Source organism: Erpetoichthys calabaricus, chromosome 7 (assembly GCF_900747795.2).
Source record: "Erpetoichthys calabaricus chromosome 7, fErpCal1.3, whole genome shotgun sequence".
Classification (NCBI taxonomy): Eukaryota; Metazoa; Chordata; class Cladistia; order Polypteriformes; family Polypteridae; genus Erpetoichthys; species Erpetoichthys calabaricus.
Genome location: NC_041400.2, coordinates 169,648,123 through 169,673,387, shown reverse-complemented (window position 1 = coordinate 169,673,387; position 25,265 = coordinate 169,648,123). Strand labels below are relative to the sequence as shown.

General features: G+C 37.8%; 1 protein-coding gene across 1 annotated transcript in view; it reads right to left on the bottom strand.

Moving 5' to 3' along the window:
* The window catches only part of pde8b (phosphodiesterase 8B), a 349,017-nt gene that overhangs the window by 182,795 nt on the left and 140,957 nt on the right, over positions 1 to 25,265 (bottom strand). Inside the window, 1 exon segment of the mRNA XM_051929508.1 lies at positions 16,449 to 16,505. Coding sequence (XP_051785468.1) covers positions 16,449 to 16,505 — 57 coding nt within the window.

Below are 25,265 nucleotides of genomic sequence, written 5' to 3'. Positions count from 1 at the left end.
GCTCTTTTTTCTACAATGAAAAGGCTAATTACACCACCAGAAAGTGCCACTCGCCATTGAAAAAATCCACCAGCAATTTGCCTCCTCTATTTCTGCAGAAAATGACATACTCTCCACTATCACCCATGTTCCCTTACCAACTACCCTATTCTCAGATTTCAGTTTACCAGCTGAAAATAATATCTCGGAGCTTGTAACAAAATCAAATTCTTCTGTCAATTAGATCCAATACCTACAAGCTTTGTTAAGTCTTGTCTGTCACATATTTCCCCCATGATATCTACTATAGTTAACTCTTCTCTTACTACAGACACAGCCCCCCTCTCACTAAAAGCAGCCTCAATTACTCCAATTCTGCAAAAAACCTGGTTTAGACCCAAATATCCTTAACAATTATCGGCCTATTTCAAATGTTCCATTTATATCCAAAATTCTTGAAAAGATAGTTGCCTCCCAACTCCAGTCCCACCTTTCAAAAAATAACCTTTTTGAACAGTTTCAATCTGGGTTTCGCCCTAAACACAGCACAGAAACTGCCCTGGTCAAAATCACAAATGATCTTCTCCGGGCAGCTGACATGGGACTTTTATCAATTCTTGTGCTTCTTGACCTCAGCTCTGCATTTGACACCATATCTCACCAGATACTTTTGAAACGTCTAGCTAGTTTTGGAGTCTGTGTCCTTGTCCTTCAATGGTTTTCGTCCTACCTCACTGATAGGAAGCAATTTGTTCAATTTAAGGGCTTTAAATCTGAGAATGCAGTCGTTACTCAGGGAGTTCCGCAGGGTTCTGTTTTGGGGCCGCTTCTTTTTCTTATTTATATCTTCCCAATTAGTAATATCTTCCAGCACCATGGTATTAGGTTTCATTTCTATGCTGATGACACACAGCTATATCTATCCACTAAATCCACTTCTGTTTTCCCTCCAGATGCCCTTATGGCATGTCTCCAAGACATAAAGACATGGATGACTCACAATTTTCTCCAACTAAACAGCAATAAAACTGAGGTGCTCCTCATTGGCTCTACACTTGCTAAGGTTAACCATTCTTCTATTTTAATCAACAATATTAACACAAACATTTCTTCCCAAGTTAAGAGCCTGGGCGTTTATTCTTGACAGTACTCTTTCTTTTTCTTCCCATATAAGTATCATTTCTCGGACTGCCTTCTTCCATCTCTGAAACATTTCTAGACTTCGCTCTGTTCTCACCCAGCATAATACTAAAGTATTGGTCAATGCCCTAGTCACCTCATGTATAGATTATTGTAACGCTATTCTATCTGGCATTCCACAAAAACGTATTCATCGCTTACAGCTTATTCAAAATTTTGCTGCCAGGATAATAACCTGCTCTAAATCCACTGAACATATTACACCTATTCTCTCTCAGCTTCACTGGCTCCCTGTTAGCTACAGAATACAATATAAAATACTGCTCTTAACATTTAAAGCTCTCTACAACCTTGCTCCTCCCTACCTTACTGATCTCCTCTAGATTTACACTCCCTCTCGTTTACTCAGATCTTCATCTGCAGCTCTACTTTCTGTACCACACATCAAACTCAGTTCTATGGGAGCTCGAGCGTCTCTCATAGTGCTCCTCCACTCTGGAATTCTCTTCCCTCTCATATTCGTCAACTTGATTCAATAGCACAAGTTTAAAACTACTCTTAAAACTTATCTTTTCAAGCTGGCATATCAAGTGTGAATTCTACATTCTTACTGCCTGTCATATTTGTTTGTTTACTAATTATTGCTTTGTGATTTATCATTTTCTTGATTTTATTAATTATTGTTTAACTTTATTGTAAGGTGACCTTGAGTGATAAGAAAGGTGCCTATTAAATAAAATGTATTATTATTATTATTATTAATATTCTATATAAAACTTAAAAATACATGAATGGATTTAATCTGCAGTTTATATGAATCTGCACAATATGTTCTCACAGACTTTACAGATACTTCCAATTTTAGTTTGTTTCAACAGACCGCCTGGGAATTTACAACCAGTTGGCAGCCATGATTTTTTTGGCTATGTATCCTTGGCAAAAGAAAGCCTATTCAGGACTACAGCTGGACACAGAGTTAGCAAAAGGCTCCTGTATCACAGCTAAAAACTTGTAATACAGGAAATCTCTACATAATTTGTACAAATGAATACAAATGGAATATATTTGCTGTGTGCCAGAATAACAAGGATAAGGAGGACAAAAAAATGAAAATGAATATAATTTACGGCGGGAAGAAAAATGATATAAACCTTTTTAAATTACCCGGTTTCTGCATTAATTGGTTATAAAATGTGATTTGATCTTCACCTATGTCACAAGTATAGACAAATATAATATGATTATACTAATAACATACAATTATAATCTTTCATGTCTCAATTATAATCTTTCATGAACAAACCCATCAAACATTCATAGTGTGTTGTGGAAAATGGTGGATTTAATATTTGGTCGAACCTACTTTGGCAGCAATAACCTCTAACAAGCTCTTCTAGTAGCTGCAGATAAGACCCGCACAACATTCAAGAGGAATTTTGGACCATTCTTCCTTACAGAAGTGTTTCAGCTCAGCCATATTTTTAAGATGTCTGGTGTGAATCAACATCACGCACACAAGCCAATGTTGACGTGGCAAACGCCTTCATCAGTGAATACCGATGGATTACATTGTCCAGTGCTGCTGCACATTTGGATATTAGCTGTGGATTTGTATATGCCATAGAGCATGACGACTTGGTGTACCACAAAGTTTACACAAGATGGGTACCCAAACAGCTTTGCCCTGTCTGGACTGCCTGTGGCTCTGCTCCAGCCACTGCTCCTGCCTCCCTTCAACTGAACGCTCCGAAGAAGACATCTTCAAGTTCTTTCAAGCTGAAGGAACCACCACAGGAGCAAGACAATTAATAAGTTGTCAGGTTTGCTGTGTGTTTGAATAAAGCTTCAATACTGCTTCTTCAAGTGCCAGAATAAAGGTCTCACTGCTCAATTCCCTAGTGCCTGTCTTTATGTGCACTAAAAACAGCAAAAAACACACAAAGGAAGATATAGTATATGAGCACCTCCAGGAACTGCTTAAAGCGTTCCTTAACCACAAACTTGATGCTGGAAATAATTGTAAAAGTAACCCTGAGTGGCATCATAATATGGCTACTGCCCAATTACACCTAAATTCATAGGTTCAGTGAAATTGTTGCTTACATATCCCATTCAATAAGCAGCACATCGCCACTCTCTGGTGCTATCATCAGTGAGTGTAAAGTAACTACATTAACTGTAAACTTCGGACTTCCTTTCCGCAAAACTTCTATCTGTCTGCCCTAACTCAAAACTTCCATCTTCCTTAATCGTACCTTAAGTTGAAGATAGAATTACAACAAAATATTACATTGAAGTGAAAGTATTTAACCCTGTTAGATTTTGTTTTCACATTTCAATGTTACACCATGGAAACATGTTATATTTAGCATTTCTATTTGGGGTTTGTTGTGAGCAAAAAGTAGGCAATTTCTTGAAGCTAGGGAACATGTCTGAGGGTTTAGATAATCTGCATTCAGCTTTAAGCTTGGGGGTCTTAGTCAAACTAGGTGAAATGGGGCAAAAGCCTAAATGCAAAGAGGTAAATAGGTCAGGAAATTTATGAAACAAACAGAGCTGCAGCTCAGTGGGCAAGAGAGGAAGCCACCCCAACAATTTACTTAGGAACTAATGAAAAACAAGAATAGCACGTAGAATGTTTTATTGTGAGTTGTTTATTTATTCCTCCATTGCCTTTTCTTATTATAAAACTTAATGTTTTCAAAATTTGGAAATCATTTTTCCATTTCTACTCCAAGTTGTTAAATGATATAACTTAATTGAAGACAAAGTGTAGAGAAAAAAACATAATGCAAATAAAAACGGACATCAAGAAAAGACGAAAAGCAAGCTACATGAGAACAAAATGAATCATTCAGCTTAGCCATTTTCTAAACATTAGAAAATAAGACTGGAAGCAGCTGTCCTTAATGACCACTTTGTATATAAGATGCAATGGTATACTGTTTTAATGGATTCCTTGTATAAATTCAGCTTAGTTTAAAATATGCTGAAAAAACAGGGAAACCTAAATCAAAATATGATAAGATTGTGTACACACATTTTCTAGTGACATTTCACAAACACTAAATCAAAGTTGAGGTTCCCTGTGAGTTATTACAATAAAATATGGAAAAAGAAAAAAAACATTCATTTATATTTTAGATTTTTTAATACAAAATGTAAACTATTACTGCACTTCTACTCTTGTAAACATAACACATTCAGAAATTGGATTAATGAATCAAAAACACAATACTGAAAAATAAGACAGAGCTAAATAAATGAATTTGGGGTAATGAAAGCAATAGACTATCCTGCCTCCATCAGACCCAAGGCAGGGACCTTACAGTAGATGATTGATTGGAAAGTTCCTGTAGTAGGCACATGCTGCCTCACTTCACCACAGTCATGGGCTCAAATCCGAGCCTAGTCAATGTCACTGTTCAGTCAGTATGTCTTCTGGCATTTGCGTGGGTTTTCTTCATGTGCTTTGACTTGTTTCCACAGTCCTAATATATACAGTGTATGTTAGGCTAACTAGTCACTTTAAATTGACCCCACATGATATCCCTCTGGATATACAGTTGAGTCAGAAAGTATTCAGACCCCTTCACTTTTTCATTTTGCTATGTTACAGCCTTGTGCTAAAATCACCTAAATAAGTTTTTCCCCCACATCACGTAACACTCATTTTACACCAGAATGACAAAGTGAAACCTGGAATTTAGAACATTAGATCAATCTAGATGAGAACAGGCAATGCAGCCCAACAACACTTGCCAGTCCTATCCACTTCATTTTTCTAAAATAGCATCAAAGCTAGTCACATTTTACTACAAATAAATAATTGTATTCAATAATAAATAATAATTTATTGCAAATTTACAAATAAAACAAGTATTCTGATCCTTTGCTATGACACTTAAAATTTGGCTCAGGTGCATCCAATTCTATTGATCATCATTGAGATGTTTCTTCACCTTCTTTGAAGTTCACCTGTGGTCAGTTCTATTGATTGGACTGATCAGGAAAGCCTCCCACCAGTCTATATGAGGTCTCCCAGTAGACAATGTGTATCATGGCAAAAACCAAGCCATGAGGTCAAAGGAATTCCCTGCAGAGTTTAGAGACAGGATTATGTTGAGGCATAGATCTAGGGAAGGCTACAAAAAATTTCTGCAGCATTGAAGGTGTGCAAGAGTGCAGTGGGCTCCATAATTCTTAAACGAAGGACATTCGGAACAACTATGACTCATCCTAAAGATGGCCGCCTGTCCAAACTGAGCAAGAATGGGAGAAGGGCCTTAGTAAAAGAGGTGACAATGAACCTGATGGTCACTCTGGCTGAGCTCCAGAGAACCAGTGTAGAGACAGGAGAAACTTTCAGAAGGACAACTGCCAGTGTAACATATCACATATCTGGGCCTTACGACAGAGTGGCAGACAGAAGCCTCTTTTCAATAAAAGACAAATGGAAGCCTGCTTGGAGTTTGCAAAAAGGCACCTAAAGGGCTTCAGACAGTCAGAAAAAAAGATTCTCTCATCTCATTATTTCAAGATTAGTGCCACGTCTGGGGAAAACCAGGCACTGCTCATCTCCTGCCTAATACCATTCCAACGGTGAAGCATGGTGGTGGCAGCATTGTCCCACAGGATTGTTTCTTAGTGGCAGACACTGGGAGACTAGACATGGTTGAGGAAAAGCTGAATGGAGCAAAGTACGGGCATATTCTTAAATAACACTTGCACCAGCGTGCTTTGTACCTCAGACTGGGCTGAAGGTTCAACTTCCAACAGGACAGTGACCCTAAGTATAAAGCAATGCCAACACAGGAGTGGCTTAGAGACAACTCTGTGAATGTTCTTGAGCCCACAATTGAAACCAACCGAACATCTCTGGAGAAACCTGAAAGCAGCTGTCCTCCTACAGTCTACATTCAGCCTGACAATGCTCGAGAGGATCTGTAGAGAAGAATGGCAGAAAATCCCCAAATCCAGGTGTCCAAAGCTTGTCACATGATACCCAAGAAGGCTTTAATCACTGCCAAAGGGGCTTCGACTAAGTACTGAGTAAAGTGTCTGAATACTTGTGTCAATGGGATTTTTTAGTTTTTAATCTTTAGTAAATTTGCAAAAGTTTCTAAAATCCTTCTTTCACTTTGTCCTTATGGGTTATGGAGTGTTGCTCTATATGGGGGAAATAATTTAAATAATTATGCGTTACAACACAAAGACTTTAACATAACCAAATGTGAGAAAACTAATTTCTAAATTCACTGCATATATACAAACTTGACCTACACAAAAATTGTATATTAATGCATCCTATTGGTTAATGGATGTCAAAAGTGGGGATTTACAAGGACCACTACTTGATCCGTTGTCCTTGTGAACGGGTTAAAATGATTTAGAGAAACTCATATTACACAGATGATATTACTGTGGCAGAAATAGCAAACAGCCTTGTAGGCAAATAAATGGACATGGAAAGATATGAAATATACAATATGATGCGACAGAAGAATAGTGTAAATAATTTTACATATACACAGTGAATAATAAGAGTTTTTTGTGTAGTCTACAATTTATATTTCAAATTCCAAGAAGGACAAATTATAATGGCAATAGAGAAAAAAAATAGGATAAAAGATGTGTGACTTACTGCTGAAATGCAGAATATAAGATGAAGTCTCTTTATAAAGCTGTACATACAAGAACATTGAGAAGACCTGATACAGCTACAATTATACAAGTATCCAAAGGGACATGAAAAGCTGATGCAGCTCATGTGTTTAACAACTACTTTTCAACAAAACAACTGGTGCACAATGCAAGCAATAGCATACTCTACAGTATTCTAGTTATAGTTTTACTACATTTTATTCTGTTAAATATTTCATTTTAATTCTTCTAGTTGTAATTTAAATATAAGTGAAGCACTTACCTTATCCCTGCCACCCCACTCAAGGAATGATTGTCAATTACAACATGGCATTATAACACAGAGTCTTAGGAGCTTAACAATTATATTGATTTTCAATTAACATGTTTTTATTATTTTATCTAAATAACACTTTTACAGTTATATAATTAACTAGCCAGAGTACCTGGCATTACCTAGGTATATGTTTATGATCGTTTAAGGTGAGAAAGCAAATAACTACTATTTAAGTGTTGACCCTTTTGTCATTGCTGGCTGAAATATTAGTGATTTATCCATCATCTATAATATTATGTGATAACTAGCAATTTCTCTGCTCTCATGTAACCGTTCTTGGAACTATTAGCATCTTCACAATCATCATACTATCATTTTAAGATGTTTCTTCCTCCTATCCTTATATCCTTGCATCATGCTTCCTCATTGTAAGGCTCTTTAAATATAAAGAGGTGAGTTATAATGGTAGTATGGACAGAACTTTCTTCCTAATTTGAGATTTCTGAAATCACACTAAGACTTCCTTAAAGACAATTTGGTTTTTTTTTTTTGTTGTTGGATGCACATATTATTTCTGCTGCTGACCCAAGAACATGCCACATACAGCGAACAGACATGCGAACTGTGGACACACTGGAAGCTGTTGTGGAAAAAAGGATGGTGACAAAGCTGGATTCATGAAGAATCCCCTCCGTTCTATCCAGAAGGTGCTCTCTTGGAGGACTGTTAGCTGCAAGCTCATCCACCTTGGCTAGGAAGCTCCTAAGGGTTTCTTTTCTGCCCACTGCGTTCAAGCAATTCAATGCTGCCTCCCACGTAGTACTGTAAAAGTTCTATCTATCTATCTATCTATCTATCTATCTATCTATCTATCTATCTATCTATCTATCTATCTATCTATCTATCTATCTATCTATCTATCTATCTATCTATCTATCTATCTATCTATCTATCTATCTATCTATCTATCCATCTATCTATCCATCTATCTATCTATCTATACTACAAGTCTGTATCTTTGTTTTTTATGATTCTGCTGCAGAATGCATGTGAATTTCCCCTTGGGATTAATAAAGTTTATCTAATCTAGTCGAATGTTAAACTGTCCATTATCATCAGCTAAACCGTTTTGGCATGATAACACAATTCTACTCTTTATGTGCAGCCCCCTACGCCCAATTACAACCCCATTTTTTGTTGGCCTTAAAGTCTAGATTTTAGGTTATATCAATGGTATTGTATGAAAATGTTTACGAACTTTAACCCAATACAAACACCCTTCCTGATGACATGTTTGAAACACCAAATAACCTGGATTTTAGGTTTGCTTATCTTTCTTATGCATGTAACATTTAATTAAGATCAACACAGCAATATCAAAATAATACACAGTTTTCAGGTGGCCCCCATTACCATGAAAAATCTGAAATGCCACATATTTTAAGTTGGACCAACAGCAACCTATATGCAGCATTTTATGAAATTTTACAAAATGTTTGGTGAACAAACAAACAGATAAGTTTTGATCTGATGGTTGAAATAAGTTCCTTAGTGTGCAAAATTGATAACATCAAACAAAGCCAAAAAATTGAAACAGTTGACAAAGGGCATTAAGATTTTATTTATATAGATTCACTTTTTTATTGATATACAGTGGGTGAATGACAACCATTTACCTTTAAATTCGGTTAAAAAAAAACAGAAGATGTTTGGTGGTTGGTTATTCTATGGTGAAAACTTTTAACTGAAAACGCTTCAATTTAGTTTGCTTATATCAATCTGAAATTTAGATGTTGTCTTTGTCACATGTTTAAACTTCAGGCATTACATTTCTAAATTTTTAAAATCCCACTTTCTCTGTCTCAGAAATACTCTGAAACTAAGGAGGTTTCTGAAGCTGTCGGAGCTTTGACAGCTGAAATGTTCATCTCTGATACAGAATAATTACAACACATTATTTTCCAGCTGTTTGAATCATTTGCTTTATGGTGCACAGTTAATTGAAACCACAATAAGATAAGTGCAGTAAGACACGTGAGGCCATATATTTCAACTTCTTGAACTATTATACTGGCTTCCAGTTAAGTTTAAGACTTATTTTAAAATCCTCCTTCTCACATATAACACCATAAGTAGTTAAGCTCCATCCAGAGAACTTGTTAATGCTGTACTACAGGGTGTACACTGTAATCTCAAGAGGCAGACTTAAAATTCCAAGGAGGAATAAAACTTGTCTAGGAGGTTCAGCCTTTAGCTATAAGGCTCCCAAAGTCTGTAACGATTTACACCATTCAAAAGGAAAGAAACTTAATCTGTTAACAACTTTTATTAAGGCTGGAATATCTTTATTATACCTTGCAAATTCTTTCTCATATCTCTTTAAATTAATTATAGTAATTATTTTGACTGACCATTACTATGTCTGTTCTTTTTCCCTTCTGTTCTCTGTTTTTGCAGTGCACTTGGTCTGCACTGGACTGGATGTGTCAACTGAAATGATGAATTTACTTTCAGACAGACAGACAGACAGACAGACAGACAGACAGACAGACAGACAGACAGACAGACAGACAGACAGACAGATAGATAGATAGATAGATAGATAGATAGATAGATAGATAGATAGATAGATAGATAGATAGATAGATAGATAGATAGATATTTCTTTGTACACAGGGAAAAATTTGGCTTTTTACAGAAACCTGGGGTATGCACAGATTTATGCATCTGGATTTTTTTGTGCATACGCACATTTTCGCTTTTGTCCATACGTCATGTTTTAGTGTGAATTCTATGCACGGCGTTATGCACTAGGCCTCTGGCGTAGAGGCTCTTTGGTGTAGTGAAAGTCAATAAAAAGTTCTTCGCTTTGCTGATGTTAAGTCACAAGCAATTCTTTTTGCACCAAGAAACATAGCTCTCCACCTGAGTCCTACAATCTGTCTCACACAACCATTGATCCTAACTGCATTTTCAATTTCTACTGGATGTCTAATATTCCCACATTGCCCTGAGCTGGCCATGTCTCTTCCATCCACATTGCCCTGAGTTTGCCCCGCCCCCATTGGACAATTCCTTTTGTTCTTGATTCTAATTATATGCAGCTCTTTTTTGTTCATTTTCTTTTGTCGACATTCACTATTAGCTCTTGCTGCTGTTTTTTCTATCACAATCAAAAATTCGACATTCTTGCATAGATAATTTCCTTTTCTGCCTTACCATTATAACCGACTGCATTGAAGGGTAAGTTAGCAGCACTGAGAGTGTCATAGGGTGGTATGGAGAGAGGATGTGCGCAGTAGGAGTAATGATTGGGCAAGAGGTGTTTAGTATAATAGACAGATTAAATATCTGAAATAACACTTGATATCCTTTATACAACTGTAAAACTTTGCTCATTTTGAGGAGTGCACTTACTTTTCAGGATTTTTTATAAAGGTTTCAGTTTATTCCTCACCTTTATTGTTTAGCTGATCTTTTATTTCTTACATTACTGTTTATTGAAACTTTTGACTTTTATTTTTTGAAACGTGTATTTTGTTATGTTAATTTGTTTAATTAAGTAATATTGTGCTGGGTAAGGTGTCTGGTGGTTTGGCCAGTGTGGCGTACAGCCCGGGCCCGGATGAAAGGGCTGTGGACATAAAAAAATAATCAAGGATTGTGGCTTTGCTTGGACATTCACATTCTTTCCTTTGCAACAGCCACTTTCTAGAGCTCCTCTTGATTTAGTATTTTTGTTAGTGCTTATGTATTCTTGACCCTATACCGGTATTCTGTATACCTACATTTTTAATCTTGTTGCCTGTCTCTGAATTGTGTTTATACTGTTGTGCTTCTTGGAACTTTTTCCATATATACAGTAGCTCACCTTTTCTGAGTATGAACTTCCATCTACATGTCAGACTGTCTTTTGGATAATGGTAAATCATGTATTCCTTTAAACATATATGCTTCACTGCTGTCACCCTTGGATTTAAATTCCTTTTAGCGTGCACACATTTAGCCGTTCTGTATTGAGCAGTGTGTTGCAAAGCAGTTCCCATACCTGCTTTTAATGAGGGAGAGCTGGTATTGGGACACCCCTGACAAATTTGGACTTTTAACCTTTGCTAGTCTAGTGATTCTGTTGCTGATATTTTTCTTTTGGGGTTATATTTGCTGCTTATGATTTGACCAGTGGATTTTATCCACCCATTGAAATATTTTTTCTACACTACTTCTCTACCATATTGGACCTTTACCAAAAGCACACTTCTGACTCAAGGCTCTGGTCAAGGAGTGGCTTTAAAGATCCCTCTCTGTCGTGAGGAGGAGGAAGCTCAACTCAAAAGACTATATGTTAAATTCACAGTTCAGGAAATGAAGGCAATGAAAATGGTACAAGAAAGAGAGCAGTTGTACAGTCAGGCAAAGGTCTGAATCAATTATCAAAGTTTAGTTTGTTAATTAAAAAACTCAGAGGCTACAAAACAAAACAAGCACTACCGTTTACCTGAAAAGCCTTTCAATAAATAGCTACACACACAAAGATCTGTATTTGAAACTTATCTATAAACTTGAACTGCTGTTGTACTGGGCCGCCATCTTATATAGGCAGGTAAAATATGTGTCATATCACATGACGTACATGTCATGTGACTACCGTACTGCCAGCAAGGCTGTCAGTGTCAGAAAGGGAAAGGACCAGGAAAAAGATGAAGAAAGTACATAGTCAGGAAGGCAGATCCGAGAGAGACAACAAACCCAAAATAAGACCTGAGGTTCGTAAATCAAAGGACCACAAGGTCATAAACTGAGAAACTGAAGTACAAAGCAAACTATAGAAAAGATTTAAGATTTAGACAATCTTCCAGACATACCCGGGGGGGTTTAAATAACTTAATGGATAAATACATCAGTATAGCTCAACTTCCCATAATCCTCCCTTAGCAACCCTTGGGAAAGAAGAGTTCAAAATGGCAAATAACACATTAATGATTCCTATTAATTAATTATAGAACTTTACAGATAAATGAGAATGAAATAATAATCCCTGCGGCAGGAGGAACATAGAAAGCTCTTTAGCATGAGAAAACTTTCTTGAAGGAACATGAAATTTATACATTTTGGTTATCATTATGACAACTTGCAACAGTCATAGAAAGATGGCTGTGGCCATTTAAGCAGTCCTGAAAAGGCAGTGAACAGCAGAGAAACAAACAAATAAAATGACATTGTAATAGTGTAACAAATACTACAATACAATTTAATAACCATTAGAAAGAAACTTTATTAAACCCAAAGGATATTGCAAAAACATCAACAAAAATAAAACAGGGTTATTCAGATCCAAAATGTTAAGCTGATAAAATAAAAATTAGGATGATTGTACCTCAATTGCATTTATGAACAACTCTTAGAACACTTTGGGGTCAGGACTGGCTTCCAAGTGTTCTGCAGACCGACTTGCAGAACTTACTCTGGCATTTCCAGGTATTCTTACATCACTGAACATTAATGCAAAGCCTAACAAGTATACAGTAATCCCTCCTCCATCGTGGGGGTTGCGTTCCAGAGCCACTCGCGAAATAAGAAAATCCGCGAAGTAGAAACCATATGTTTATATGGTTATTTTTATATTGTCATGCTTGGGTCACAGATTTGCGCAGAAACACAGGAGGTTGTAGAGAGACAGGAACGTTATTCAAACACTGCAAACAAACATTTGTCTCTTTTTCAAAAGTTTAAACTGTGCTCCATGACAAGACAGAGATGACAGTTCTGTCTCACAATTAAAAGAATGCAAACATATCTTCCTCTTCAAAGGAGTGCGCGTCAGGAGCAGATCATGTCACAGAGATAGAGAAAAGCAAACAAATCAATAAGGCTGTTTGGCTTTTAAGTATGCGAAGCACCGCGGCACAAAGCTGTTGAAGGCGGCAGCTCACACCCCCTCCGTCAGGGGCAGAGAGAGAGAGAGAGAGATAGAGAAAGACAGAGAAAAACAAACAATCGAAAATCAATATGTGCCCTTCGTGCTTTTAAGTATGCAAAGCACTGTGCAGCATGTCGTTTCAGGAAGCAGCTGCACAAAAGATAGCAACGTGAAGATAATCTTTCAGCATTTTTAGATGAGTGTCCGTATCGTCTACGTGTGCGAACAGCCCCCCTGCTCAATCCCCCTACGTCAGGATCAGAGAAAGTCAGCACAAGAGAGAGAGAGAAGTAAGCTGGGTAGCTTCTCAGCCATCTGCCAATAGCGTCCCTTGTATGAAATCAACTGGGCAAACCAACTGAGGAAGCATGTACCAGAAATTAAAAGACCCATTGTCTGCAGAAATCCGCGAACCAGCAAAAAATCAGCGATATATATTTAAATATGTTTACATATAAAATCCGCGATGGAGTGAAGCCGCGAAAGGCGAAGTGCGATATAGCGAGGGATTACTGTACTATAATTATATCTGTGTCATGGCTGTTGAGCATGCTTCATACAATGTCAATGTCAATTTATTTATATAGCACATTTAAAACAGCGTAGTAATGCTGTGGCCAAAGTGGCCATACAAGTTCACACAGTCAAGTTTTAAATGAGCGGCAAAGTTCTTAAAATATGTTTTTAAGTGTGTACTGGGGGACCAGTAAACAGGCAGAGCTGGGTATACTAGGAACAGAGAATAGCAGCCAAGAACATTAAATAAAGTTAAATCAAACCTAGATTGATACTTGAAGTTTTTTTTTCCCCCAAATACAGACTATACTGGGTCCACAAACTACTATTGCATTCTATCTAACTCCTTATCACCTGCATCCCCTTGCCAGGCCAGCAACACATTTATTAAACTTTTAAGGTCATGTTTAGGTTTACAGAAGGATTATTAAGAACACTGCACAAATGATGAATCCAAGCAATCTAACTTCATAATGAAATATTTTTAAATAGCAAAGAAATTGTTTTTGACAAATGTCTGAAATACTTGAAGTGCTGCTACGTCTCAGCTCCAAAGTGCTGGGTTCAAATACTGACTGTGTGGAATTTGCAAGTTAATTTCATTTTCACAAAGTATCTCAGTTTTCGCCCCACATTCCATTCCTTCCAGACGTGCTCCAAAGGTTATCTGATGACTCAAAACTGGCCCTTACTGAATTAAAATGGATATCCCACTGCAGAGTTGAACCTGTCAGTTTCTACCTTGTGCCCAGTACTGTTGAGATGGATTTCCGTGTGACCCTATAATCGGATTAAAAAGGTTCCACAAATGGATGAATGGAAATATGAAAAGATCCATAGATCCTAGAAACCGTCTACACATAGGTTCACATCCAACTGCTAACATACCCAGAAGCCCTGAACACATTACCCAAGCAGTCTAATGCAGCATTTTTCGATTTTTTAATTGTGCATGCAAGGTTACAAAACATATTAATTTAGATAGGAATATAAGTAACAAGCTGGTTAAGTTTGCAGATGATACCAAGACAGGTAGATTGGCAGATAATTTAGAATCCGTTAAATTATTACAGAAGGATTTGGACAGCATACAGGCTTGGGCAGATTTGTGGCAGATAAAATTTAATGTCAGTAAATTTAAAGTATTACATGTAGGAAGTAAAATGTTAGGTTTAAATACACAAAAGGAGGTCTGAAAATCAAGAGTACACCTTTTGAGATGGATTTAGGAGTCATAGTGGACTTGTTACTATCAACTGCCAGACAGTGCTCAGAAGCCATTAAGAAGACTAATGTATAATTGCCTACTTAGCAACCTTATTTCAAGTATGTGGGTGGCTGCCACAAACCTTTTCTGTGGCATTTGTCTGTTTATTTGACAAAGGCTAACAGAATGTCAGGTTATATAGCACCCTGATGTGTGCAGTACAAGTCCAAGGAGGTTCTGCTCAAGATTTATAACATACTGATGAGGCCTCATCTGGAGTACTGTGTGCAGTTTTGTTCTCCAGGCTACCAGAAGGACATAGCAGCGCTAGAAAATGTCCAGAGAACAGCAACTGGGCTGATTCCAGGGCTAAAGGGGATGAATTATTAAGAAAGATTAAACGAGCTGAGCCTTTACAGTTTAAGCAAAAGAAGATTAAGAGGTGACATGATTGAAGTGTTTAAAATTATGAAGGGAATCAGAATCAGTACAGTGGATTGAGTCTGTTACTTTAAAAGGACTTCATCAAGAACACGGGGACACAGTTGGAAACTTGTTAAGGGTAAATTTTGCACAAACATTAGGAAGTTTTTCTTTACACAGAGCACTATAGATACATGGAATAAGCTTCCAAGAAGCGTGGTAGACAGTAGGACTTTAGGGACTTTCAAAACTTGACTTGATGTTTTTTGGAAGAATTATATGGATAGGACTTGGCGAGCTTTGCTAGGCTGAATGGCCTGTTCTCGTCTAGATTGTTCTAATGTTCTAATGTGAAATATACTTCAGAACAATATGAACAGTGCCATGTAAAATATACATTGAAATATTATAATTATTTGACACTTTATTGAAATAGAAAGTTCTCAAGGACAAGCATATATCTTCAAATTGATATGTGCAGACCTCACAAACATTACAAATTTCACTTTGCACATAATATGCAATTTCTTACAGTATGATTAGAACAAAATCACACTACTGGATTTTAAATTAAGTAGCACTCCTCAATAATAAACACAGTCTTAAGCTGATTTACAAATACAATACATGACTGGAGCTACAGAGGTTCAATGATTTGTTCCAGGCCATACAGTAAGTCAGATGGGGGCATTAATTAGACAACCCCATGGACTAACTTAGAAATTATGCAAGCATTTTATGTGTATTTTCACAGGATGGTCAAGCAAGATTTACAGTAGCTTAAGACTACTAAATGTAATGGATGTTGATCTTTTTTGTGTCAGTCATTTAAAGTAGTTCTGTCTGTACAGTATATAACTACTGAAATACATGAAAGGGTGAGGATAGTGATGGAATCAGGCATTCTTATGATTTTATCCCTCAAGTTTGTAAAGAAAATGCATCATAATGCAATTATCTCTTCATATATTCTTTAATCTGCTTTTACAGTTTCAAGGTGGTGAGTGGGTTTACTGTACATCAAGCACTAATAGGGGCAATATGGAAATCAACAGTAAACAACACACCACTCGATCACAAAACATGTGCATACACGGCCTAAGTACCGAACACTCAGTTTTTAGCATGTAGCAGAAAATCCATGCAGGCACAGGGGTACATCAAGCTCTAAACTGATGACCTGAGATTTAAATATAGGATTCTTGAGCTGAGAAACGGCATCACCTCACAGTTACTAAATAAAACTTTAAGACCTGAGTGGTGGCATAAATTAAACTTATTCAAAGCTGGTGGACACAACTTTTATATTAAAAAATAACAAAATAACAGTTAAAAAGTTAAAATACCTGAATTGGCTCTTGCGACACTCTCATGGGACCAAAACGCACCTCAGTCGCAGAAACCTGGTAAAACAAAAAGCAAATGCAAAGTTTAGAAACATTATGATTTTCCCTCAGCATTAACATCAAATGTAGAAAGTAAAAAAAAGTAAATAAGTCAGAAGCCAATCCCCCTCCTAAATGTACTCACCATCACTATCCAATGGCTTAGTGTTTTCATTTATTTTTCTGTTGTTAGATTACTTGCCTACATAACCAAAATTGACTGTCTTCAGAAGGCTTCCCATATATTTGCTTTAGATTTCTCACTTCACATCAGTCCTCCTTTTTTTTCTTTGCGGCTATACATTTAGGCAGTACATTTTTTTTTTCTAAGTCAGAAGCATGTAAGCAGCCCCGGGAAGCCATCTACCACACATCACAGGAAATGTGACGCAGGAATCTGTGCTGACCTGCGTCATTGTGTTAATCTCCTCAGCAAGGGATTTAGGAATGTCACAAAGAAACTGCAGCGAGCTCAGACACTGGAGTCCTATTAATTATACATTATATATCATGTCATTTTAAAAATATACTGCAAAGCAGTTACTCTTAAAAAAGAAGCTAAAAAAAAATAAAAAAAGAAAGGAATTATCTGGCATCGATCCATCTGGCAGTCTGTATCCAGCTGCAGAGACAGGGCCGTCTCAAAGAGGGAGGGTGTGTGTGAAGGGAATGGCCGTGCAGGGCCCAATGCATTGGTGGGCCCCTCGTCAGCAATCCCTATCCCACAAAACGCCTATCCCGCTTCACGCACATAGGCAAAAATATATGTTGGTACATGTTTAAATATTTGATTAAACAGACACAAAAAACCTCTCATATTGACTCAAGATGAAATCTAAAGCTATTGTGCGAGCAGATACATTTTTTAGAACAGGAGGCGCATCCACCCCACAACTAACTACATCATACGTCACCAAATGTAAGTGAAAAGATATTGCAGAATTTGGCATATTTATATTAGCTTGGAAAAAAGGTGAGCATGAATAGAGACAGTGGGTGCCAGAAAAGAAAAAGGAAACAGAAAAGGGAGGATGTAAATGTAGCAATTAAAGGGTCTGTGGGACAGACCATCGTTGGGAGCGATGAAGAAACAGACACAGGAGGTAATGTCTCTCAACAAGGATGCTAGTGAGATACTTGAAGGCACAGAAAGTATTAGAAACAAATACGTAGGATAGTTAGCTACTCACAGCTATTCTCTGGTGCCACCACTCTACAAGAATCCCACAACACTGTGCCCCTATAACACCAATCCCGTGCCAGGCCCCAATTCCCCTTCTTGGAATGGATTGTTGCTGCTCTCCAAAGTACTGTAAAATGATAACAGATGCATCATCATCATAGCACCCCATAACACCTATGGATGATTGAGATCACTAATGGGAGCGTTCTTCTTTGCCCATATTCCTTCCTCTAATTTGGGCCATCAGGACTGTTCCTTGAATGCTTAATCAAGTCCATTCGCAGATATCATCTAACCTTTATCTTTTTTGTTGTCCTCTTTATTTCACCACCTTGACTATTCGAAACCATGTTTTTTTTCCTTAATCTTTTGTCACCCATCCTGCACACTCAAATGGGTCTAGTTTGCTTGCTTTCATCTTATCCAACTGTTCCTTTTTTGTTTAAATCTTATTTCTTTTTGTTTGTCACCATGTTCTGCCAACTTATTCTCATTGTTTTCCTGTAATACCTTATTTCAAATATATTCAGTTTCCCCTAATTCACATGTATATAGTAATATACACTCACAGGCCACTTTATTAGGCACACCTGTTCAACTGCTTCTTAATGCAAATATCTCATCAGCCAACCACATGGCAGCAATTCAATGCATTTAGGCATGTAGACATTGTCAAGATGGCCTACTGAAATTCAATCCGAGCATCACAATGGGGAAGAAAGGGAATTTAAGTGACTTTGAAAATAGTATGGTTGTTGGTGCCAGACAGGCTGGTCTGAATATTTCAGAAACTGCTGATGTATTGGGAATTTCATGCATAACTATCTCTATGGTTTACAGAGAATGGTCTAAAAAAGAGAAAATATCAAAGTGAGAGGAAATTCCTTGTTGATGCCAGAGGTCAGAGGAGAATGGCCAGACTGGTTCAACAGTAACTCAGATAAACACTTATTACAACTGAGGTATGTAGAAGAGCATCTCTGAATGCACAACATGTAGAACTTTGAAGCAGATGGGCGCTACAGCAGCAGGAGACCACACCGGGTGCCACTCCTGTCAGCTAAGAACAGGCAACTGAGGCTATAATTTGCACAGGCTCACCAAAATTGGACAATAGAAGATTGGAAAAACATTGGCTGGTCTGATGAGTCTCGATTTCTGCTGCGACATTCAGATGCTAAGGTCAGAATTTGGCATCAACAACATGAAAGTATGGATCCATCCTGCCTTATGTCAATGGTTCAGGCTTGTGGTGGAGGTTTAATGGTGTGGGGGATATTTTCTTGGCACTTTGGGCCCCTTAGTACCAATTAAGCATCATTTAAATGCCACAGCCTACCTGAGAATTGTTGAAATCTTTATGACTGTAGTGTACCCATCTTCTGATGGCTACTTCCAGTAGGATAATGTGCCATGTCACAAAGCTCAAATTATCTCAAACTGGTTTCTTGAACATGACAATGAGCTCACTGTGCTCAAATGGCCTCCACAGTCACCTCATCTCAATCCAATAGAGCAACTTTGGGATGTGGTAGAATGAGAGATTTGCATCATAGATGTGTAGCCAAGAAATCTGCAGCAACTGCGTGATGCTACCATGTCAGTATTCACCAAAATCCCTGAACAATGTTTCCAGTACCTTGTTGAATCTTTGGCATAAATAATGATGGCAGTTCTGGAGGCAAAAGGAGGTCCAACCCAGTATTAGCAAGGTGCACCTAATAAAGTGGCCTGTGAGTGTAGATATCATGCTTGGATCCAGTAGTTGTCACATTCATATTCCTGTTCTTCCATATAATCCTCAGTTTTGCAAAAGCACAGCTCGCAATGCCAATTCTTCTTTGTGTATCCTTGCTGTGTTTGTTGTATGATATTATTGTTTTTCTCAGGTATACAAACTGGTCTACACATTCTCCTGGTCATTGAGATCTTACGTTTTTTTGTCTGCATTTTACATAGTGGCAGAACAAAAATGTTCTCCTATATAAGATTTGTACATAGGTGTGATGTATAAATACTTGTATTAACTATAACTAACATATGTACAGGGACAAAATTCTTAAACTGCCCACACCATAGTGTTAAAACTGTCTCTGACACACAAATGTTTAGTCATAAAGAGATGGAAATGGTAGACTACGAAAGTGGACAGAAGAGTGTATTTCTTTGGTTACTGGCCGTGCTATTCACATTGAAGCTGAATTCAGATATTAAGGTTTACACTAAGGCTTCGATTTTATGAAGCAAAAATAAATGGTCAGGAGACGAAAAAGAAATCAAAAGAGACAGACAGTACTGTGCTCAACAAATAGAAGGGGTCAGAATACTGGAGAAACAAATGAAGCCGAATGTTAAAGCAGAAACACTAAACCAGAAACAAAGTCTTATAAATGTTGAAAAAAATATTTTGTTTTGTTTATACCTAACTAATCTAGAAAAGTCAATATGTTTTTGTTTTTTCACTTGGTCCAAAGCAGGACAATAGCTATTGTGTTACACAATCTTAAATAGGCAATATGTAATGATATAGCGTGTCACCCGAGTGTGATTAAATACAGGTCTATGGCAGTGCAAATTTTCAAAAAAAGTGTAAGTCAGGCTCTGAGGGTGCGTGCGTGGCCTAGTGACTAGTGCGGTTAGAGACAGGGAAAAATATTACACAACACTGCGTCAAATGCTTCAGTTGGAGGGGTAGAGTGGTTTAGCACATCTCAGTAGTTAAAACAGCATTTTTTGTTTTCTTCTTATGCTTTCAACCCACCTATGGTCACATTGACAATGATCTTACAGGTGGCAGGCAAGAAAGTTTTGTGCATGGCTGCTACAGCTCTGGCCTTGCAAAGCAACATACGATACTTGGGGGGAAAAAAATTGTTCACCTAAGCTGACTGCAAATTTAGAGGAAAATGTTCTCCACCGAAGGTCACTATGCCAACTTTCTAGGGTCCCACCTAACAAAAATTACTTTCACTGGTACTATTGAAGAAGCGCCTATAGTATTTTTGACATTGGCATTAGTAAGATCCCTTAAAGACTAAGTCAAATTATGTTATTTTCCAGCAACTTTCCGTCATAGCCTTAATTTACATATTCTTATAGTCAGAAGCAGTCAGTGGGTTGCTGTTATGAATTCAGTCGTTTAATGTGACATCACTCTAACTAATCCATGGCTAGCTCTGACAAAATCAAACAGAAACAAAGAATAATGTTTTGGACTTCACAAATAGAACAGAAGCTCATCTGTCTGACATCTCATATTTTATGTACCACAATAGAATGGAAAAGGAGATGAGATTGTGGCTGAACTCACAATTGCTGTTAACCTTATGTACAGTGCTGGCTCCATCAGGTAGCATGTAATTGGCTGTCACAAAAAAGGGGCAAGAACAACTATACTGAAACATCATGGCCAGTACATTTTTTTGACATGCCCAGAGATATTCCATCAAATAAATTAACAAGGTCCGGTGACAAGATCAGCAACTGCTGTGGGTGAGTCTGATATATCTTATGAATAAAAACCATGAAATGTGACATCAGTTTAACTTTAATTCTACATGAAATTTTCACATCACAATAGCTAGATGTGTTCAAAATGGAGTGTGAGCTCCTTATCTGATAAAGCTGACCATTACATTTATAAAAGGATCTAAGTAATGCTGCACTTTAAAATTTACTTTTCTCTGCCATAAAACCGTAACAATTTCCTGTACTAAGGGACAATTTTGCATTCTGATCCACATAACACAGTGAAGATTGCTATACAAAAGATACATTGTTGTGGATGTATCTGTTAGCAGTTCACAAAGGGCATTCAGCAGACCATTATGGTGCAGTACTTGAAAGATAATAGAACCTTTTCCACATAAGGACAACTACCTCATGTTTAATGGATAGGTGGAAGCCAATGGTGGTATACGTTCTCCTTTAGCATATGTGGGCACATGCTTCTGAGTGTGAAGCAAGAAGGAAAAGAAGGTCTTCAAGATATGTTTTGTGGTGTTAGACTCCTACATGACTCTATTTTCCTGTTTTATACTTTGTAATAAATAGACTTCACCATGAGAGGAACAGCCCCTGCTGGGACGCCCTCGAAATGGAAGGACCCGGGGGGTGGGAGAGTGTGCACAGGCAGCATGGGACATGGAGTTCTTCAACTCAGCCCTGTTGGGTTCCATGGGTGTCACCGAGGTGCTGCAGGGACTGGGGAGCCCTACTTAATGGGGTTTATGTCTCACCCAGAAGTGCTTTCAGTCCACAAGTGTGGAAGACCGGAAGTACTCCTGGGTGGGAGATAAAAGGAGTTGCCTGCCTCACAAGAACGAGCCAAAGTCAGATAGAAGGTAGATGAAGCTTATGAGGAGGAGTAGACGAGGCAGCGCAAGAGTGACCAAGAGAAAGAAGACAAGGAGTATACTATAACAGTGCTTTATTGTACTTAGGTAGTGGTGGTGGGAAACGCTTGGTTTAAAGAGTTTATCCACAATAAAGGACTCTTTGTGCCTTTTAACGTGTGTTCGTGCATGCTTGTGTTGGGTGTTTGGTGAGATGGAGTGCTCTCTGGTGTCCACAACCGGAATATTTCAAATCCCATACATTTACCATACTGTCAGGTACTGTCGTTCAGCGCTTCCTATCCCCTTCCCTTTAACGTCTATAACCCCAGAAAATTTGACTGAGTAATTGAACATGCAGGAGTTAATTTACACATTCTATATTGTAATAGCTGTCCTGCCCGTCTAAGAAGGGTTGAACCCTAAGTAATCAACGTAGACCTCAGCGTGAACTTTTGAAATGCACCATCTATTGCAATGTATTTTGAAATACATGTGGTAATAAAATGCATTGTGTTTTTCATTTCAACAGATGGTGCATCACAAACATCTCTAGTAATAAAATGCATTACTACAAACATTTGTGATGCACCGTCAGTTGGAATGACAAATGTAATGCACGTCTCGGTTATATGCTATTTGATATGGGATTCATAAAAGCAGTGTTAATGTTTGTGATGTGTCATCTGTTGAAATGACAGAGACTTAGTAAGCGGACAGACACACAGACATTTGTCCTGTTATTAAGGTAGATTATTGATAACCAGTAACGGCGCACTGCATGATAGTGTGCAGTGAATACATTTGACTTGAGCATTCCTAGTTTTCATCCTCTTTCTCTGTACGTTTAGCATTAGTTTGCTCAAAGGTTGATGTGCTTGCTGCTTCCTGAGCAGCTCCTTTTCTCCATCCTAGCAGCCCACTTCTTCTCTTCTTCTGTCGGCATCTTTCCGGGTTAAAACTGATTAAGTCAGTGTTTGTGCTGCAATTACTTAGAACGTTTTCCTTAATTTTTCACTTAAACTTGCACTTAACTCTTCAATCTGCCTCAAGAATGATTTGAGATATGAAGAGGTAGGGGAAGTGACAGCAAATTTGGTAGGGAATGAGAACAGCGCCCATACGCATGTGCCGCAATTACACCCATTATAACATGATTTTGCCAGATGTGTAGTTTCAGGCAGCACATAAACTTGTAGTTACACTAGCTTATTTCTAGTCAGCTCTCTTTAGATCATTATCTGGGGCCTCATGCATAACGGCGTGCGTAGAATTTGCACTATAACATGACGTAAGCACAAAAGCGTAAATGTGCGTACGCACAAAAAAATCCAGATGCATAAATCTGTGCGAATGCCAATTTCCACGTTCTTCCGCTCCATAAATCTCGGTCAGCACAAAAAGTAACGCACGTGCACATGCCTGGTGTCCCGCCCCAACTCCTCCCAGAATTACGTCTCTTTGAATATGCAAATCAATATAAATAGCCCTTAAGATCAGCCTTCTGTGAAAAGACAATGGCAAAATCACGGGGGAAAATAGAAGGATTTCAGTGAATACCAAGTGGAGGCAAGGAAAAACGTACTATTTGTTGGTTTAAACAGTGATATAAACAACAAAAGGAAGTTGATAGAGTGGCATAGAGTGTCGGAGAAACTCGAAAGCTCAAGTTCACAAAGTCGCACAGTGCCCAAAATAAAAAAGAAGTTGTCAGATATCAAAGTCGCTGTGAAAAGGTGAGTCGTAGCCCACTGTCTGAGTGTCATATGAAAGCTTATTAGGGTACAGAGAAAAGAAAATTGGCACACAGTGGGAAAAAAAGCACGAAATCTCAACTTTTATCTTGAAATTTCCACTTTAATTATGTAGTTTATTTTGTCATTAAAGCAGAACATCATAAACTTCATCTTAAAATCGTTTAATGTTTAGTTTCTCAAATCCCATCATAACTAAAGTAGCATGTTAAATGCTTTGTTTTGTATTTGATCTTCTATGTGCTCTATGTGTGTGAATCACTACTGTACGTGCTTCTGGGCTTTCTCTGCCTCCGACAGGACACGAAATCCATTACATTTGTAATATTACAACTCTCTGAATAATTAAAATACTAAGATGTATATGTGATATTATTTTCATGATGATAGGAGTTAAAGCATGTTATTAAACATGGGAACACGGTGGCACAGTGATTATTAATGTCTCACGCAAGATGCTTGCTGCGCGACCTTCGATGAAATACTTCATTGTAGCAGCACTGTCTCTTTCAAACATATTAACCCCCAATTCCTGTCCTTACTTTTCTTTCTCCAAATACCCAATCGCCACACAATCAGCTCTGTAATAGACATTAAGCCATCTGTAAACTTAGAACGTCGATTCATTGAAATATCTTCGTAGTACGTGTTTAATTATTCTATCAATCTATCCTTCCAGTGTCGCGCCAGACCCAGCAAGAATACAGCGCGAGGCAGGAACAATCCGTGAACGAAGCACCAGAGCCTCGCTAGCTCTGTGGCACCGTTTCCTCACATGTTTAATTATTAACAATATAGATTATTTAAATGAAGGTAAAGTTTTACCTGTATAATATAATAAACATATGTTGCTGCATTTCATCTTAAAAATGATATTGTCATCATATGTAAATATGCGCTTTATAAAGTGGCTCAGGTTGTGCAATATTATAACTGTATCGCAAGTTTACAGTGAGGTAATTGTACTTATAGGTACAAACAGTTCTACAAGGAGCACTTGATGGACTGATTGAGTGCGTTTTTAGTTTTTGGGATGAAACTGTTTCTGAACCGCGATGTCAGTTCAGGAAAGGCTCTGAAGCGTTTGCCGTATGACAGCAGTTCAATAGACAGCATGGCTGAGGCAGCGTGTGCTAGATGCTGTATACCGATAATTCTCTTTCTGATCAGCTGATGTAGAGCTGTGATTCCCCACTCAGATACAGTGATATAATAAAATACTCCGAGTGGTGCAGTGACAGTAATATGGAAAAAGATGATCCGCTGTGGCAACCCCTAATGGGAGCAGCTGAAAGAAGAAGAAAAAGAAAAAGGTGCAGTGAGAGTAACAATGCTAAAGCAGTTATTGTATTTAGAATAGTTTGACCATTCTGTGGACCATTATATTGTTACAGGTTAATTACAATCAGATGCACTAAACTAATAAACAATATGCGGTTAATTTCAGTGTATTGATAAATCCGCGTCAGGATGATCTAAAAAAGAAAGGGTAACCACACAGGAACAG